General features: G+C 45.0%; 1 protein-coding gene and 1 long non-coding RNA gene across 2 annotated transcripts; one reads left to right on the forward strand and one right to left on the reverse strand.

Moving 5' to 3' along the window:
* Positions 1-814: 814 nt before the first annotated feature.
* On the forward strand, positions 815-14,114 carry NOA1 (nitric oxide associated 1). Its single transcript, NM_001193688.2, is given in 7 exon segments — positions 815-1,798; positions 3,463-3,627; positions 4,127-4,332; positions 8,955-9,086; positions 10,720-10,836; positions 12,945-13,065; positions 13,803-14,114. Coding segments are annotated over 7 exon segments (1,896 nt in total). The 5' UTR covers positions 815-855; the 3' UTR covers positions 14,015-14,114.
* On the reverse strand, positions 13,249-18,345 carry LOC144341180 (uncharacterized). Its single transcript, XR_013417964.1, has 3 exons — positions 18,205-18,345; positions 13,576-13,642; positions 13,249-13,382 (listed from the first exon to the last, which is right to left on the reverse strand). It is a non-coding gene; the product is annotated as an uncharacterized LOC144341180 (long non-coding RNA).
* Positions 18,346-19,258: the final 913 nt, after the last annotated feature.

Here is a 19,258-nt window from a genome sequence, read left to right on the forward strand (position 1 = left end):
CCAGAAGCTCCGTTTTGTTTTGTTTTGTTTTGTTTTGTTTGAGACGGAGTTTCGCTCTGTCGCCCAAGCTTGAGTGCAGTGGCGCGACCTCGGCTCACTGCAAGCTCCGCCTCCCGGGTTCACGCCATTCTCCTGCCTCAGCCTCCTGAGTAGCTGGGACTACAGGCGCCCGCCACCACGCCCGGTTTATTTTTTGTATTTTTAGTAGAGACAGGGTTTCGCCGTCTTAGCCAGGATGGTTTCGATCTCCTAACCTCATGATCCGCCCGCCTCGGCCTCCCAAAGTGCTGGGATCACAGGCGTGAGCCACCGCGCCCGGCCCGGAAGCTCCTTTTTAAATGTGATTTATTACGGGCGGCTTGGGCTAGCAGTGAGGCGTTAAGCCTGAAAGTGAAAAAACTCAAAACGCTCATCGCTCTCTTCTGCCCATCTAGCTCAATCCTCCAGTGCCTCCAATGCCTTTACTATAGCTTTAAGTAGGTTCTCAGTCTCGGCGCTTAAATCGCGAGAACTCACGAGATTAGACGCAAAACTAACCAGGACAGCTCCCAGGTACCCACTCGCTTTCGTCTCGGTTCTAACACGCGCGTCGCCTCGGGCCCTAGTACGCGTGCGCGCTTGTGACTCCGCCCCTTTGCCTGGAGCTACTTCCTCATGCTGCCCGCTCGCCTGCAGTTCAGGCTGCTGAGCCTTTTCTTTCGTGGATTCGCTCCCACGGCAGCGCGCCATGGCCTCCGGGAGCCGCTCTTGGGGAGGAGGCGCGCTGCCGCCTCCTCCTTCCAGCACTCATCGAGTCTGGGACGCGAGCTTCCTTATGACCCCGTGGACACGGAGGGCTTTGGAGAAGGTGCTGACATGCAGGAGCGTTTTCTGTTCCCGGAGTACATCCCGGAGCCGGAGCTGGAGCCCACCCGCGAAGAGCAGCTGCAGGAGCTCCAGCAACAGCAGGAGGAGGAGGAGCGACAGAGGCAGCAGCGGCGGGAGGAGCGGCGACAGCAAAACCTACGGACCAGGCCCCGGGAGCACCCGGTCGTGGGGCACCCGGACGCGGCAGTGCCGCCCAGCGGCGTGAACTGCTCGGGCTGCGGGGCAGAGCTGCACTGCCAGGATTCCGGCGTGCCCGGCTACCTGCCCTGCGACAAGTTCCTCCGCATGGCGGAGGCAGACGGCGGGCTGGCGCGGACCGTGTGCCAGCGATGCTGGCTGCTGGTGCACCACCGGCGCGCTCTACGCCTGCAGGTGAGCCGCGAGCAGTACCTGGAGCTGGTGAGCTCCGCGTTGCGGCGGCCCGGGCCTTCCCTGGTTCTCTACATGGTGGACCTGCTCGACCTGCCCGACGCCCTGCTGCCCGACTTGCCCGCGCTGGTGGGCCCCAAGCAGCTGATCGTGCTGGGAAACAAAGTGGACCTCCTGCCCCAGGATGCTCCTGGCTACCGGCAGAGGCTGCGGGAGCGACTGTGGGACGACTGTGCCCGGGCCGGGCTCCTGCTGGCCCCTGGCCACCAAGGGCCACAGATCCCCGTCAAGAACGAGCCACAGGACGGGGAGAATTCGAATCCGCCGAACTGGTCCCGCACGGTGGTCAGAGACGTGCGACTGATCAGCGCCAAGACCGGCTATGGAGTGGAAGAGTTGATCTCTGCCCTTCAGCGCTCCTGGCGCTACCGTGGGGACGTCTACTTAGTGGGCGCCACCAACGCCGGCAAATCCACTCTCTTTAACACGCTCCTGGAGTCCGATTACTGCACCGCCAAGGGCTCCGAGGCCATCGACAGAGCCACCATCTCCCCTTGGCCAGGTGAGTTTTAGGAGGCTCTCTCCCTCTTCGTTTTCTGACAAGGTGGACGTCTGGTCCTAGCTGAGGCACCGACTACATCCTCCCTTAATGTCCACTACGGGCTGCCGGTACCCTTCCCTTTACAAATTCTCTCCCCACTCTGGTCATACCTCTCTTCTGTGTCAGCTTACTGCTAGGAAAAATTCAGGATGTGTTGTAGTAATTTTCTAATTACAGTGTTTATGGAGCACTTCTCTGTTCCCAGTCACTAGGCACTGGAGATAGACCAGGGAACAAAACAAAGTTCCTGTTCTGGAGATCTGCTTTGTAACTTCTTTGTATATTGTTTCAGAAAGTGCGCGCCCTTTTTACTGTCTGAACCTAATGAAATTTGTGGGTTTTTTTGTTTGTTTTGTTTTTGAGACAGAGCCTCACTCTGTCGCCTAGGCTGGAGTTCAGTGGCGTGAGATCTCAGCTCACTGCAACCTCCTCCTCCGGAGTTCAAGAGATTCTCCTCCCTCAGCCTCCTGAGTAACGGGGATTACAGGCACACGCCACTATGCCCAGCTAATTTTTGTAATTTTAGTAGAGACGGGGTTTCACCATGTTGGTCAGGCTGGTCTCGAACTCCTGACCTCGTGATCCGCCCGCCTCGGCATCCCACAGTGCTGGGATTACAGGCGTGAGCCGCCGCACTCGGCCTAATTTTTGTATTTTTAGTAGAGATGGGGTTTCACCATGTCGGTCAGGCTGGTCTCGAACTCCTGGCCTCACGTGATCTGCCCACCTTGGCCTCCCAAAGCGCCGAGATTACGGGTAAGCACCACCATGCCCAGCTAATTTTTGTATCTTTGGTAAAAACAGGGTTTCACCACGTTGGCCAGGCAGGTCTCCAACTCCTGACCTCAAGTGATCTACCCACCTCATCCTCCCAAAGTGCTGGGATTACAGGTGTGAGCCACCACTCCTGGCTCATTAGTGCAATTTGATGTGTGGCTTCGCTGGGCTCAGTGGCTCACATCTGTAATTCTAGCTTTTTTTTTTTTTTTTTTTTTGAGACAGAGTCTCACTCTGTCACCCAGGTTGGAGTGCAGTGGTGTGATCTCACCTCACCGCAACCCTTGCCTCCCGGGTTCAAGCAATTCTCCTGCCTCAACCTCCCGAGTAGCTGGACTACAGGCACACACCACCACACCCAGCTAATTTTTTGTATTTTTAGTAGAGAGGGGGGTTTCACCATGTTGGCCAGGCTGGTCTGGAACTCCTGACCTCAAGTGATCCACCCGCTTGGGACTCCCGAAGTGCTGGGATTACAGATGTGAGCCACCACGCCCAGCCAGGTTTAAATTTAAGTTTACAAAACTGACTGCCCTATTTGTTCCCTTGAAACCAGAGTTTCATTTAGTAAGCTGCTCTTCTCTGTCTTGCACTTTGAATTTTACACAAATATTACTTTTATACTGAATGGTAATGTGATGAAAATTGAAAGAAATCGGGCCTATAGATTTTGGATTCAAATTCTGGTTTCCCCTGTGAGCTAATCTCTTAACCTATTTCCTCATTTGTAAAGTGTCAGTAATTTTATGTTTTATTACAGTAACCGACACAGTGTAGATCCTCAAAAATGTTCATTTTCTTCCCCCTTATTCCCTTTTCTAAAGATGTATTTATTCTGTGTATTTCAGGTACTACATTAAACCTTCTAAAGTTTCCCATTTGCAACCCAACTCCTTACAGAAGGTTTAAAAGACATCAAAGACTTAAAAAAGATTCAACTCAAGCTGAAGAAGATCTTAGTGAGCAAGAACAAAATCAGCTTAATGTCCTGAAAAAGCATGGTTATGTCGTAGGTAAGCATCCTCTATGGGAAAACCCTGGTTGGTATTATGCTAAAATTCTTTGTTAAGCAACGTGAAATACGGTTGTCCAAGGCTAGCCAGTTTTTGTGGGGAGAGACTGCCTTCCTCGTTCTGCAACAAAGAGGCCTTTTAGCACTCAGGCTACTATTTGGAAACCCAGAGCGGTACAGGTAGTAAAAGTTTTTACTCCATGCAGCAGCTTTAGATTAGATTGTCTGTCTTTCCTTGGTATATCTTTTCAGGCTTTCTTTAAAACAGTTTGATTTCCACACACACTCACCCCTGCCACTCCATGTACACCGCCAGCCACACACTTGATGATTGCAAGAGTTTGACTCCCATTGCTTTTTGGAAGAAAAAAAAAGTATCATTGTTGCCTCACTTCCCTACACTGTAATCTTAGTAACTTGTTTGAGGGAAACATAAAAATTATGTCTGGAGTCAAAAGTATTAAAGGAGTGACTGATAACCTTACTATAACTTGTTCTAGGAAGGGTTGGAAGGACATTCTTGTATTCAGAAGAACGGAAGGATACAGTTCCCTTTGAGTTTGATGCTGATTCACTTGCCTTTGACATGGAAAATGAACCTGTTATGGGTACGCACAAATCCACCAAACAAGTAGAATTGACTGCACAAGATGTGAAAGATGCCCACTGGTTTTATGACACCCCTGGAATTACAAAAGAAAACTGTGTATGTATTTGGTTTCCTTTAGAAACATTTACTTTCTTTTTCTTTTTTAATGGGTTTATATTGCTTGCTGCTCATATATAGCCAATTTATCAAGACAGGGGAATTGCAATAGAGAAAGAGTGTAATGCATGCAGAGCCAGCTAAATGGGAAACTGGAGTTTTATTACTAGTCATATCAGCCTCTGAAACATTTACTTTCAATTGTACAAGTACCACTGTCTTAATTGGCAGAAAACAGGAAAAGAAGTATACTTCCATTTTAGACTCAGTTCTGATTCATTCATAAAAGCTGTTTAAGGGTGAATCTGTATGCCCTCAAGTTCTCTGTTCCATTTGATAGACTTCATTGCTGACAACCAACTTATTTCTTATCATTGTGATTGTTACCTTAGTTAGGGAAACATTTACAGAAGCCTAGGTTTTGAGATTGGAAAAAAACATAAATATCACTGAAGTCCACCTCCCTAGTTCCTGCTTGAATTACCCCTATAACATATCCATCAAGGGGTCCTCCATCTTGAACTGACAGGAGTGACTCACCATTAACTGAAACTGTGCCCCGTCACCTTCCAAGGTAACTCATTTGGGTCTTTGACCTTCTCTTTATATTGAGTGTACTGAGCTGAACAGTCTCCCTGTAACATGCACCCATTGTTCCCTAAAGCCATATGGGACTAACGTAATACCTATTTCCCTTGCCAGACTTTGAAATATTTTAAAGTGTAACATCCCATCTCTTCTTCACCTATCCCTCCCTTTTCTTCTCTTTCATTAGTTCATCCAGCAAACATTGAGCATTTACTGTGCTGACAATCTGGATTATTTGTCTTCATTTCCTACAGCTGTGCTCCCTGAGAAACAGGCTATTCATTGACCCAGGCCTCATCAGAATGTTTTCTATGTTTGTTCTTAAAGTTTGACACTGAGAACGCAGTGCTCTCAGGTGAGCATGATTTAGAATAGCATTAACTCCAGCTGGGCACAGTGGCTCACGCCTGTAATCCCAGCACTTTGGGAGGCACAGGCGGGCAGATCACAAGGTCAGGAGATCAAGACCATCCTGGCTAACACGGCGAAACCCCGTCTCTACTAAAAATACAAAAATAGCCAGGCATGGTGGCAGGCGCCTGTAATCCCATCTACTGGGGAGGCTGAGGCAGGAGAATGGCATGAACCCAGGAGGCAGAGCTTGCAGTGAGCTGAGATTGCGCCACTGCACTCCAGTCTGGGTGACATAGCGAGGCTCCTTCTCAAAAAAAAAAAAAAAAAAGAATAGCATTAACTCTACCTGTCTTGTTCCTATGCCTCTCTTTAATCCAACTGCTCATGGACAACTTTGGGACTCATAGGTAACTTTGACTTTGTCTTGTTAAATTCAGCCTATATCTTACTCTGTTAAATATTCATTAAATCTCATTACTTTCCCTTGCCTTGCCTTTGCGTTGCAGTTTGGATCTTCATTCAGATCATTGATTGACTCAAATGTGCATCCAGGATACAGCCTCACAAGAGATTCATTAATCACTTCCTTTGAATCTGGTTACTGACCAGTTTCTGATTATTCTAATTATCTCTGTGTCTCCCTACAAAACCACATTGGTTTCTTAGGTACTTTTCTTGGCCTTGTCAGTAACACTTACAGTTACATTCTCAGAATTGTATTCTATTTGGTGTCCCCTGTCACTGAATCATACAGACCTTTTAACTTTTATTGCCCTCCTAGAATAATTGCTAATGCCATCTTTTCTTCCTTAGCAGTCCAAAAGTTCAGAACTGCTTTCTAATAATATTCTATCACTTTAGCTTAATGAACTAATTCTTCCTCCCCACAACTTTTTTTTTTGAGACGGTCTCCCCCAGGCTAGAGTGCAGTGGCGCAATGATCTTGGCTTACTGCAACTTCTGCCTCCTGGGTTCAAGCAATTCTCCTGCCTCAGCCTCCCAAGTAGCTGGTTTTAGAGGCATGTGCCACCACACCCGTCTACTTTTTGTATTTTTACTAGAGATGGTTTCACCAGGCTGGTCTTGAACCCCTCACCTCAGGTAATCCACCCACCTCGGCCTCCCAAAGTGCTAGGATTACAGATGTGAGCCACCACGCCCAGACTAATTCTTCCCTCTCAGATGCTGTTAGATCAGGCATAGCAGTTACTTAAGTCATATACCCTCTATGAAAGAGTTGTGTCAGAAAGGCAAGAATTTGCAAAATATTCTAGACAGCAGAATGAGAACCCCAAATTTTTAGATATAAATGTCTGTCAGCACTGGTAGTTTTCTTCTCTGTTAGTTTACAGATACACTTATTTGCTGTCTTAAACCAGGATTTCCCACACTGAACCAAGTATCTCTGTTGTGAAATGGAAGTATTAAGACTCAGGCTGCGCACCGTGCCTTGCGCCTGTAGTCCCAGCACTTTGGGAGGCGGAGGTGGGAGGATTGCTTGAGCCCAGGAGTTTGAGACCAGCCTGGGCAACATGCCAAAACTGTATCTCTACTAAAAATACAAAAAATTAGCTGGGCATGGTGGTGCATGCCTGTAATCCCAGCTACTCAGGAGGCTGAGGCACAAGAATCACTTGATACACTTATTGGGAGGCAGAGGTTGCAGTGAGCTGAGATCTTGCCACTGCAGCCCAGCCTGGGCAACAGAGGGAAACCCTGTCTCAACAAAAAAAAATAAACAGAGAGACAAGGTTTTCCCTGTTGCCCAGGCTGGAATGCAGTGGCATGATCAAGTAACTACAAAGTCCTGGGCTCAGCCAATCCTCCCACTTCAGCCTCTCAATTAGCTAGGGCCACAAGTACACACCACCATGTCCAACTAATTGTTTAGTTTTTGTAGCGACAGGACCTTGCTATGTTGCCCAGTCTGGTCTAGGCTGGAGTGCAGTGGTGGAATCTTGGCCCACTGTAACTTCTGCCTTCCTGGCTTAAGCGATCCTCCACCTCAGCCTCTAGGGTAGCTAGAAACTACAGACACACACAACCCCGGCTAATTTTTGTATTTTTCATAGAGGTGGGGTTTTGCCATGTTACCCAGGCTGGTCTCAAACTCCTGAGCTCAGCTGGGCGTGATGGCGCATACCTCTAATCACAGCACTTCAGGAAACCAAGGCAGGTGGATCACTTGAGGTCAGGAGTTCGAGACCAGCCTGGCCAATGTGACAAAACCCCATCTTTACTAAAAATACCAAAAAAAATTAGCCAAGCATGCTGGCGCATGTCTGTAATCTCAGCTACTTGGGAGACTGAGAAAGGAGAATTGCTTGAACCTGGGAGGCAGAGGTTGCAGTGAGCCAAGATCGTGCCACTGCACTCCAGCCTGGGTGACACAGTGAGACTCCATCTCAAAAAAAAAACTCCTGAGCTCAAGGGATCTGCCTGTTGCTGCCTCTGGAAGTCCTGGGATTACAGCCATGAGCCACTATCGACTGACCTGCAAATGGCTTTTAATGTGCCTTTTTAAACACAAATAATGAAGAAAACTATTTGTAGCTCCCTTATTATTTTCTTGTGATGTATCATTTCTATTTTTTATTTTCTTGTTATTCTTTTTTTTTATTTGAGACGGAGTCTTGCTCTGTCGCCCAGGCTAGAGGGCAATGGTGCGATCTCGGCTCACCACAACCTCCGCCTCCCGGATTCAAGTGATTCTCCTGCCTCAGCCTCCCGAGTAGCTGGGATTACAGGTGTGCACCACCATGCCCGGCTAATTTTGTATTTTTAGTAGAGACGGGCTTTCTCCATGTTGGTCAGGATGGTCTCTTGAACTCCCGACCTCAGGTGGTCCACCCGCCTCAGCCTCCCAAAGTGCTAGGATTACAGGCGTGAGCCACTGTGCCCAGCCTCTTGTTATTCTTAAAAAGGAAGTTTACAAGTTTTGTGTCCAATTTGTACCACCTTTATTCTTTTTTAACCAGAATTTGATTCCTTAAATCTTTCCAGAATCTTGTACTTCTGTCTTTCCTTTTCTATTTTTCTCTAGTCTCTCTAGGAACTTGTCATCCTTAGAAGGGATTTATGATAAATTATAGGGATAAATTATAAATCCTCTATGTTATAAGCATAGGGGATTTATAACTTTTTCTCATTCTCTGCTGAATATTTGGGATAAATAAGGAAATTGAAGACCAGAATTTAGAAAGAGGTTATTCAGCCAATTTACTTGCTCCTAGAATGGGTGACCATTTTGCATTTAATGCATGCAACTTACCACTAGGACATGAGGTCACATATACCATTACTTTAAGCTGAAATTGCTCCTCCCCACAAGCCTTGATAAGGAGAACGTATATTTTCTATCTTGGTATTGAATCAACATGTTTTCAGGTTCACATTAATTTTGACATTTAGGGAATGCTGCTGACATAGGAAAGTCTCATACACCTATAAAGTTATTTTGCCATTACTGTAGATTAAGTTGTAAAACAAAGGTAGAGCCATCAGATTGAGATTAATTTTGACAGGAAGAATCTATATAAATTTGATGTGTAGCAAACTGACATAATTTAGTTTATTTTGAAGTCTGGCATATTTTTCTTCACTTTTTATTTTACAGGTAAATCGTAATATATTTTCAATAAAAGTATTTTTCTTAAAAAAATCTGCCATTTGCTTCACAGATTTTAAATCTTCTAACAGAAAAAGAAGTAAATATTGTTTTGCCAACACAGTCCATTGTTCCAAGAACTTTTGTGCTTAAACCAGGAATGGTTCTGTTTTTGGGTGCTATAGGCCGCATAGATTTCCTGCAGGTAAGTAAAGTCTGTACCATTAAAAACTGATTTTAAAATATTGGGATTCACTTTAAGGAAGCAGATATATGAACAAAACTGACAAAATGTTGATAACTAAGCCATGATTGTATAGGGTTTAATTTGTTTTTATGTTTAAAAATTTCTGTAATAAAAACTTGGGGATGGCTGGGCATGGTGGCTCACGCCTGTAATTCCAGCACTGTGGGAGACTGAGGCAGGCTGATCACTTGAGGCCAGGAGATCAAGACCAGCTTGGTCAACGTGGTGAAAACCCATCTCTACTAAAAATACAAAAATCAGCTGGGCGTGGTGGCGCACTTGTAATCCCAGCTACTAGAGAGGCTGAGGCAGGAAGATCACTCGAACCTGGGAGGCGGAGGCTGCAGTGAACTGAAATCGCACCACTGCACTCTAGCCTGGGTGATGGGGTGAGACTCCATCTCAAAAAAAAAAAAAAAAAAAAAAACTTGGAGAAAATAAATGCCCTACTCTCTCATCCCCCCCAAAAAGTGCTAGGTCTTAAAAACTATGTTTTCAATTGAGTACCCCACACAGCTTGGCATTTAAAACAAGATACTATCCCTATTCTGTGGGACAGAGTCAAATCTATGGGATAAAGTCAAACCTTTAGGTACAGGGTTACAGGCATTAAATTAATTCCACACTTTGTTTCCCATGATATGTGTGTTTTTATGCATATCCTTTTTTGTTTGGTATTCATTTATTTAGCATCTAGAGATTTTGGAGTGTCTATGGAATTGTTCTCCCTTTGCTAAAGTGAAGAGAAAAAAGGAAAATGAAACATGGATATGTCCAACAACACAATACACCTTACAGGCCATCACTATAGCACATTTCTTGGGTTTTGTGTTTGCTCATACTTTGTTAGAAATTTTGCTTTACACACTTAGAACCCTTATATATTTCGTTTTGGGAGGTTGTTGGTTTTTTGTTTTGGGGGGAGTTGGTTGTTTTTGTTTGTTTGTTTGTTTTTGAAACTCTGTTGCCCAGACTGGAGTGCAGTGATAGTTATGGCTCACTGCAGCCTCAACCTCCTGGGCTCCAGTGATCCTCCCACCCCAGCCCCGCAAGTAGCCGGGACTACAGGCACACATCACCACACCTAGCTAATTTTTGTATTTTTTATAGAGATGGGGTTTTGCCATGTTGCCCAGGCTGGTCTCAAACTTGAGCTCAAGGGATTCACCCACCTCAGTCTTCCAAAGTGCTGGGATTACAGGCATGAGCCACTACACCAGGCTTGCACCCTTATATATTTCATTAGAGCACATAAAATGTTAATATTTTAAACCTAACTTTACAGAGACAATTGAAGCAGATAGTATTTCCTTTTAATTTTTAATAATAGACACGTTTTTTCAAAAATAGTATTGAGTCTGTCAAAGAAGTCATAGTTTCACATGAATTGCTGAAATGCACTGCTTCAGTCTTGTGCCCCTGTTCTTAGTATAATTTGATTTACAGCTACTGCCATACCAATACTTATAAAGGGAGTCTGATTGGGTTTTTGGTTTTTGTTTTTTGGGTTTTTTTTGATAGTTGATTGTACCTTGAATATGCAGGTTTTCCAAGTTTTTCACCAGGTCAAATGACTTCTTCCTTTCTTAAGGGAAATCAGTCAGCTTGGTTTACAGTCGTGGCTTCCAACACCCTCCCTGTGCATATCACCTCCTTGGACAGGGCAGACACTCTGTATCAGAAGCATGCAGGTCATACGTTACTCCAGGTAAGGCAACACACCTTAATGATTGCATGGTTATGGTTAGTATACACTGGAATGGTCCAATAGCTCTGTTAGGAAGGCCTTTGTTGGACAGAACTGTTATACAATATCTTGAGCTAGCTTTCCCTCACCTCATTCTCTTTGAGAATTCTGGCTATAAAGCACATTTGCGCTATATAGACTGATCCTAGAATAGCCACACAGCTGTTGTTTCTCTAGACTACACTGTCCAATTTGGTAGCCATTAGCCACATGTGGGTATCTAAATTTAAATATATTAGTGACAATTAAAATTTGCTCACGTTGGGCCAGGCGTGGTGGCTCACCCCTGTAATCCCAGCACTTTGGGAGGCCAAGGCAGATGGATGACAAGGTCAGGAGTTCAAGACCAGCCTGGCCAAGATGGTGAAACCCCATCTCTACTAAAAATACAAAAATTAGCCAGGTGTGGTGGTGGGTGCGTATAATCCCAGCCACTCAGGAGGCTGAGGCAGGAGAATTGCTTGAACCAGGGCGGCAGAGGTTGCAGTGAGCCAAGATCACGCCACTACACTCCAGCCTGGGTGACAGAGAGAGACTCCATCTCAAAAAAAATTTTTGCTCAAGTTAGCCAGGTATGGTGGCATGCACCTATAGTCCATGTAGTCCCAGCTCCTCGAGAGGTTGAGGCAGGAGCACCACTTGAGCCCAGGAGTATGAGGCTGTGGTGAGCCATGATTATGCCACTGCACTGTAGCCTGGGTGACAGGGTGAAACCCTGTCTGTAAAAAAAAAAAAGAAAAGAAAAGAAAATTTAAAATATGGCTGCTTAGTGTCACCAGCCACATTTTGAGTGCCCAATAGTGACATTGTTGCAAAAAGTTGTATAAACTGATAGCCTCATCACTAATACACACACATACACACACACACATACACACACACACCATACTTTGGACAGTGAAGCTACAGTTCCCTGAACTCATCATCCTTTTTCCAGTTTTTATCTGTACCTGTGCTGACCGAGAATATCTTTCCACCGAATAACTTTGACTCATTTCTCAAAATATTGCTCATAATTGCTTATTTGTTTTTGTTGTTGTTCTTTGTTTTATATATATATTGCTTCTTTGCTAATGTTTTCCTTGACTGAACGCATTCATTACTCCTTCCTTCACAACCGTAGTACTTATAGATGCCTCACATTACATTTCTGACCTTGTATTTGCTTACATATTATTTACCCCTTTGATCTCCTTGGGGGCAGAAACCATACTGCAAAATCTATCTTTGTGTCCTTAGTGCTAAACACAGGAGAGATTTGCTAATGAATAGATGAATAAATTATCAGTTACGGCCAGGCACAGTGGCCCACTCCTGTAATCCCAGCACTTTGGGAGGCCGAGGCGGGCAGATCACCTGAGGTCAGGAGTTCAAGACCAGCCTGGCTAACATGGTGAAACCCTGTTTCTACTAAAAATACAAAAAATTAGCCTGGCATGGTGGCGCACACCTGTAATCCCAGTTACTCGGGAGGCTGAGGCAAGAGAATCACTTGAGCCCTGGAGGCGGAGGTTGCAGTGAGCTGATACCGTGCCATTGCACTCCAACTTGGGCAGCAAGAGCAAAACTCCGTCTCAAAAAAAAAAAAAAAAAAAACTCAATTACTTCTCATCATGGAAACACCTGTAAACATAAAACTAAATCTTATCCATTATATATGGACCCTTAACTCATAAAGACCAGGCATTAATCTTGATGGCCACACTTGTAAGAACTGAGGTACTTGGAAGGACCGTGCCTTAATTGCCCAACATTAATCTATGTGAAGCCCTGTAGAAGATTCTAAAAACAGTGTCAGTGAAGCACAATTCTCCTGTCCAGAGGCTGTTACCAGGTGCTTGCCCAATGTGTGGCCCAGGGCCCTGAGATTTGTAGGCTTCATCCCATCACAGAGTTCCCTTCCTTTTCATTTGGCCCCAGAAGTGATTGTACGTTCTTTTCAACAGTTGAATATTTGAAAGGATTTTATTATTGATCCCTGTACAGAATTATCTTATCAGTGATTTACTTAATGTTAGAGTTCCAAGAAATTTAATTTGAACTTGTAAATATCTTTATTTCATTGGAAGGTTCCAATGGGTGGAAAAGAACGAATGGCAGGATTTCCTCCTCTTGTTGCTGAAGATATTATGTTAAAAGGAGGACGGGGGGGATCTGAAGCAGTGGCAGACATCAAGTTTTCCTCTGCAGGTAATTTTATGCCAAGCACTTTTTAAAAAGTGAATAAAAGGACGAGTGCAGTGGCTCACACGTGTAATCCCAGCACGTGGGAGGCCAAGGCAGGCGGATCACCTGAGGTAGGGAGTTTGAGACCAGACTGACCAACATGGAGAAACTCAGTCTCCACTAAAAATACAAAATTAGCCGGGCGTGGTGGCGCATGCTTGTAATCCCAGCTACTCGGGAGACTGAGGCAGGAGAATCGCTTGAACCTGGCAGGTGGAGGTTGCGTTGAGCCGAGATCACGCCATCGCACTCCAGCCTGGACAACAAGAGCCAAACTCCATCTCAAAAAAAAAAACAAAAAGTGAATAAAGCAGCCTTACTGACAATTTTTTTAATAGAAAAGTGCCTTAACTGATGAGAGCTGATTATTTTAAGGTATACATACTAGTTTATTAATAAAATACAGCCTATTCTAAAAATAAGTTTGTACTTTTCATAAAAACGCATTGTATGCTAAAAATAAGGTGTGCCTACCTGTTCCCCTGGCTTCTCAGGAGGCTGAGGCAGGAGGATCAATTGAGCCCAGGAACTTGAGTTCAGCCTGGGTAACATAGCAAGACAGTTTCTTTAAAAATAATAAAATAATAAGAGAGTGAAAGAGAGTGACAGCCTTCTCTGATATTCCATTTTCAGCTTTGGTTTGGTATTTTTAATAAGATGACTGCTAACAGCCTTTTGTGTTGTGTCACGTGCCTGCATAGGTTGGGTTTCAGTAACACCTAATGTTAAGGACAGACTGCATCTCCGAGGCTATACACCTGAAGGAACAGTTTTGACCGTCCGGCCCCCTCTCTTGCCATATATTGTTAACATCAAAGGAGAGCGCATCAAGAAAAGTGTGGCCTATAAAACCAAGAAGCCTGTTTCCCTTGTATTCAACGTGCGGAAGAAGAAAGGACAGATAGATGTATGAGACCGACCTTGTTCACTCCAGATATTAACTGTATTGAACACAAGAATATACACTGAAATTGTATTAAACATATTAAACATAAATAAAGCTCCCACTCTCACCCTTTTTTTTCTCATTTTTTTTCTTTTTTGAAACTGAGTCTCGCTCTGTTTCCCAGGCTGGAGTGCAGTGGCACGATCTCAGCTCACTGCAACCTCTGCCTCCCAGGTTCAAGCAGTCCTCCTGCCTCAGCCCCCCTAGTAGCTGGGATTACAGGCATGCACCACCATGCCCAGCTGTTTTGTATTTTTAGTAGAGATGGGGTTTCACTATGTTGGCCAGGCTGGTCTTAAACTCCTGACGTCAGGTGATCCACCCGCCTCAGCCTCCCAAAGTGCTGGGAATACAGGCGTGAGCCACTGCGGCCAGCCTCACCCTTTTCAAAGCTCTTAATAGTTAACTCTTTTTTTTTTTTTTTTTTTTTTTTTAGTAGAGATGGGGTTTCACTGTGTTAGCCAGGATGGTCTCAGTCTGACCTCATGATCCGCCCATCTCGGCCTCCCAAAGTGCTGGGATTACAGGTGTGAGCCACCGCGCCCGGCCAGTTAACTTTTTTAAACTGTTCAAGATTGTGCCTGTTCATAATGTATTCAGCTTATAAAAACAAGTTTATTTTTTTGTACAGTATGTATACGGTATGTATCTGTGACCCACATATATATAAAATTGGAGGCCTGCTACATTCAAGTTTCTCCCACTACTGTTGTTTCTTTTTTTTTGAGACAGGGTCTTGCTCTGTCACCCAGCCTGAAGTACAGTGGTGCAGTCTCGGCTCACTGCAACCTCCACCTCCTGGATTCAAGCAACTCTCATGCCTCAGCTTCTTGAGTAGCTGGGATAACAGGTATGTGTCACCACCCCTGGCTAATTTTTGTATTAGTAGAGACAAGGTCTCACCAGGTTGTCCAGGCTGGTCTTTAACTCCTGGCCTCAAGTGATCCACCCACCGGCCTCCCAAAGTGCTGAGATTACAGGCATGAGCCACCATGCCCCACCTCATTACTGTTTTTTATGTTGAGACCAGATGTCATTTCTCTTATTTGGAGTTAGCAGCCAGCATATGAAAAAAATGGCAGGAAAATTAATTTCTCCAAAATACGTTGGCTTAAATAAGATAAAAGTGAGTAGGTGGCTCTGCTCCAAGGATCCGGCTGGTGGAACATTCCATGGCCATCTGTAGGTCTAAGGTGGCTGCCCAAGTTGTCATCCTTTCCCAGTAAGGGTGAAAAGGGAGAAAGCATGGAGAGCAAGCAGCTTCCCTATTTAAAAGAAGGGAGGAAAAGCTGGATGTTGCACACATCAGTTTACACAGTCCATAGGTCAAGTCACGTGGCCATACCCACCCATAAGGAAGCTGGGAAATGGAGGAGGAAATGGGAACCATTTGGGGTTTTTATTAAGGAAAAATGGGGAGAATGGATTCTAGAGAACAAGTAGAAATTTACCTTACACAATTTGACAATGTCGGAAAATCTTAGATAAAAAAGGATTCAAGGCCGGATGTAGTTGCTCACACCTGTAATCCCAGCACTTTGGGAAGCCAAGGCAGGAGAATCGTTTGAGGCCAGGAGTTCAAGATCAGCCTGGGCAACATAGTGAGACCCCCATCTTTATTATTATTATTATTATTTTTAATAAAAATGAATTGTAGGCCAGGCACAGTGGCTCACGCCTGTAATCCCAGCACTCGTGGGAGGCCAAGGCAAGTGGATCACCTTAGGTCAGGAGTCAGAGAGTAGCCTGGACAACATGGTAAAACCTCATCTCTACTAAAAACACAAAAATTAGCTGGGTGTGGTGGTGGGTGCCTGTAATCCCAGCTACTCGGGAGGCTGAGGCAGGAGAATTGCATGAACCCAGGAGGTGGAAGTTGCAGTGAGCTGAGATCACACCACTGCACTCCAGCCTGGGCAACAAGAGCAAAACTTCATCCCAAAAAACTAAACAAGATTTTTAAAAAGCTATGTCTTTCTAGCAACTGAGGTCTATTCTGCAACTGAGAGGACACTTTAACCATTTTATTTACATTTTGTCTTTATATGACTGAATAATATTACATCAGTCAAAAGTCTTTATTGGCCAGGCACAGTGGCTCATGCCTGTAATCCCAACATTTTGGGATGCCAAGGTGAGAAGATTGCTTGAGCTCACGAGTTCAAGACCAGCCTGGGCAATACAGCAAGACCTCATCTCTACTAAAACCCAAAAAAATTAGCCAGTCATGGTGCTATGTGCCTGTAGTCTCAGCTACTGGGGAGGCTGAGTCAGGAGGATCACTTGAGCCTGGGAGATGGAGGCTACAGTGAGCTATGATCACATTACTGCACTCCAGCCTGGGCAATAGAGTGAGACCTTGTCTAAAAACAGGAAAAAAGAGAAAGTCTACACCTTTTGTTATTCCTAGCTGAGTAAGTAGTACTACAACTGTGTCACGAACAACTGCCAAGTGAAGTCCCAGATCCTAATGTTGAAATAAGTGCTGGTAAGATAAGCTAGGCTGAAACGCAGTTAGAGCCATGAAATTCCTGAGAGGGCCATGTTCTCTGCCAACACATGGGAGTCCCCATGTATTTCACACTCTCCTGCCTTCTCCCCACTCTTCAGCCCTCTTCTAAGTCCTCTTAAACTAAATATAATGGAGAATTTTTTTAAGATGCAACTTGTAATGTTGTAGACCTTTTATAGTGTTTCAAAGTAAGTACTATTGGTATCTTGGGCAAGGTGGTTCTTTATGTATAAAACTGCATTTCAGCCGAGTGTGGTGGCTCACGCCTGTAATCCCTGCACTTTGGAAGGCTGAGGCGGGCGGATCACGAGATCAGGAGAATTGAGACCATCCTGGCTAACATGGTGAAACCCCATCTCGACTAAAAATACAAAAATTAGCTGACTGCGGTGGCGTGTACCTGTAGTCCCAGCTATTCGGGAAGCTGAGGCACGAGAATCGCTTAAACCTGGGAGTCAGGTTGCAGTGAGCCGAGATGGCACCATCGCACTCCAGCCTGGCGACAGAGAGAGACTCCGCCTCAAAAAGAAATCAGCCAGACATGGTGGCAGGCGCCTGTAATCCCAGCTACTCCAGAGACTGGGGCAGGAAAATCGCTTGAACCTGGGAGGCGGAAGCTGCAGTGAGGCAAGATCTCACCACTGCACTCCAGCCTGGGCAACAGAGCAAGATTCCGTCTCAAAAAGAAAAAAAAAGAAAGGAAAAGAAAGAGGGAGGGAGGGAGGGAAGGAAAAGAAAAAAGACAGGAAGAGAAAAGAAAAAAGAAAAACTGCATTTCGGTATGTCTGGTATCTCTCATCTCAGACACTGAATGCAGTAGCAACTCCCTCTGCCATCAGTCCTGGTGACAACTGGAAAGAGCCACCAACATCATATTACCTCTAGAGGGCGACAGCTTCCCAAATGGAGAAAATTGATTGGCAGTTGATTTCTAGTTTTTATTTTGGAGGGAATGAAATACCATTTATTTGTAAGTTAAAATTGTGGCTGGCCGCGGTGGCTCACACCTGTAATCTCAACACTTTGGGAGGCCAAGGCGGGTGGATCACCCGAGGTCGGGAGTTCGAGACCAGCCTGACCAACATGGTGAAACCACATGTCTACTAAAAAAATACAAAATTAGCCAGGTGTGGTGGCACATGCCTGTGATCCCAGCTACTTGGGAGGCTGAGGCAGGAGAATGGCATGAACCCGGGAGGCAGAGGTTGCAGTGAGCTGAGATCGTGCCATTGCACTCCAGCCTGGGCAACAAGAGCGAAACTCCATCTCAAAAAAAAAAAAAATTGTGGTCATTATATTTCTACCTACAGTTGAAAACAGGAGTTCACAGTTCAGAACTTAGGCTAGGATATTTAGGTACAATTAAAATGAAAAACAGGCAGGAAAATAGTCAGCAAAGGGTGAACTGGGCCTTTGTGGAGAAACAATCTAAAAACTGACTACTAATCCCCTGACAACTTAGGAAAATGTACTTCAGAAAACAGGGCCAGGCACAGGGCTCACACCCATAATCCAAACACTTTGGGAGGCCAAGGCGGGAGGATCCCTTGAAGCCAGGCATTCAAGACCAGCCCTGGCAACATAGTTAAGACCCTGTCTCTACAAAAAAAAAAAAAAAAATTTAGTTGCGCATGGTGACACATACCTGTAGTCTCAGCTATTCAGGGGGCTGAGGTGGGAAGATCCCCTGATTGAGCCTGGGAGGTTGAGGCTGCAGTAAGCCATGATTGCACCACTGCACTCCAGCCTGGGCGACACAGCAAGACTCCATCTCAAAGAAAAAAAAGCAGGAAAGAAAGCCAGCAAACGGTGAGAAAGATGCTCTATGCCTAGAATTAGTTGAGGACTTCTGCTGGGATCTGGTATTAATTTGTTCCATATTATACCTCCAGTCCAATGCAGCCTAGGATCACTGCTAGGCTCAAGTACGTCCTAGTAGATTTTGCTTTAAGAAAGTTCCATTACTATATTAGTCTCTGAGGACACAGTAGTGCATTGCTTAGCAATAGGGATGTATTCTAAGAAATGCATCATTAGGCGATTTCGTCTTTGTGCAAACATCATAAAGTGTATTTACACAAACCTAGATGGTATAGCCTACTCCATACCTAGGCTGTATGGTATAGCCTGTGGCTCCTAGTACAACATGTTGCTGTACTGAATTCTGTAGGCAACTGTAACACAAATCATTAGGCAATAGGTATTTTCCGACTCCATTATAATTTTACCAGACTACAGCTGTATATGTGGCCCATTGCTGACCAAGAAGTCATTATGCGATACATGACTGTACTGCTTTATCCATTAATCTGAGTATAAAGACATCTCTTGAATCAGCAGTCGCTTACACTATGACAGGGTACAAGAATTAGTAGGCTCTTCTGGCCAGGAATGGGAGGAGAAATTAATGGCAAAATACCAACTCCTGACTTCCGCAGATCAAAGAGGTGGTTAGGGGTTACTAGAAAACAATGAAGCAAGTTTATTCTAGATTGTTTACCTGGCTCTGCAGCCTTGTGGTGTTGAGCATGTCACCTCTTTTGTATTCATGACACCCAAAAGAAGTAAAATAAATTCCATCAAAGTACTTTTTGACTTTTATGTAATATTAGGTTCAAAGTTTTATTTTAAAAAGTTACACGTGGCCGGGCGCGGTGGCTCAAGCCTGTAATCCCAGCACTTTGGGAGGCCAAGACGGG

This window comes from Macaca mulatta, chromosome 5 (assembly GCF_049350105.2).
Source record: "Macaca mulatta isolate MMU2019108-1 chromosome 5, T2T-MMU8v2.0, whole genome shotgun sequence".
NCBI lineage: Eukaryota > Metazoa > Chordata > Mammalia > Primates > Cercopithecidae > Macaca > Macaca mulatta.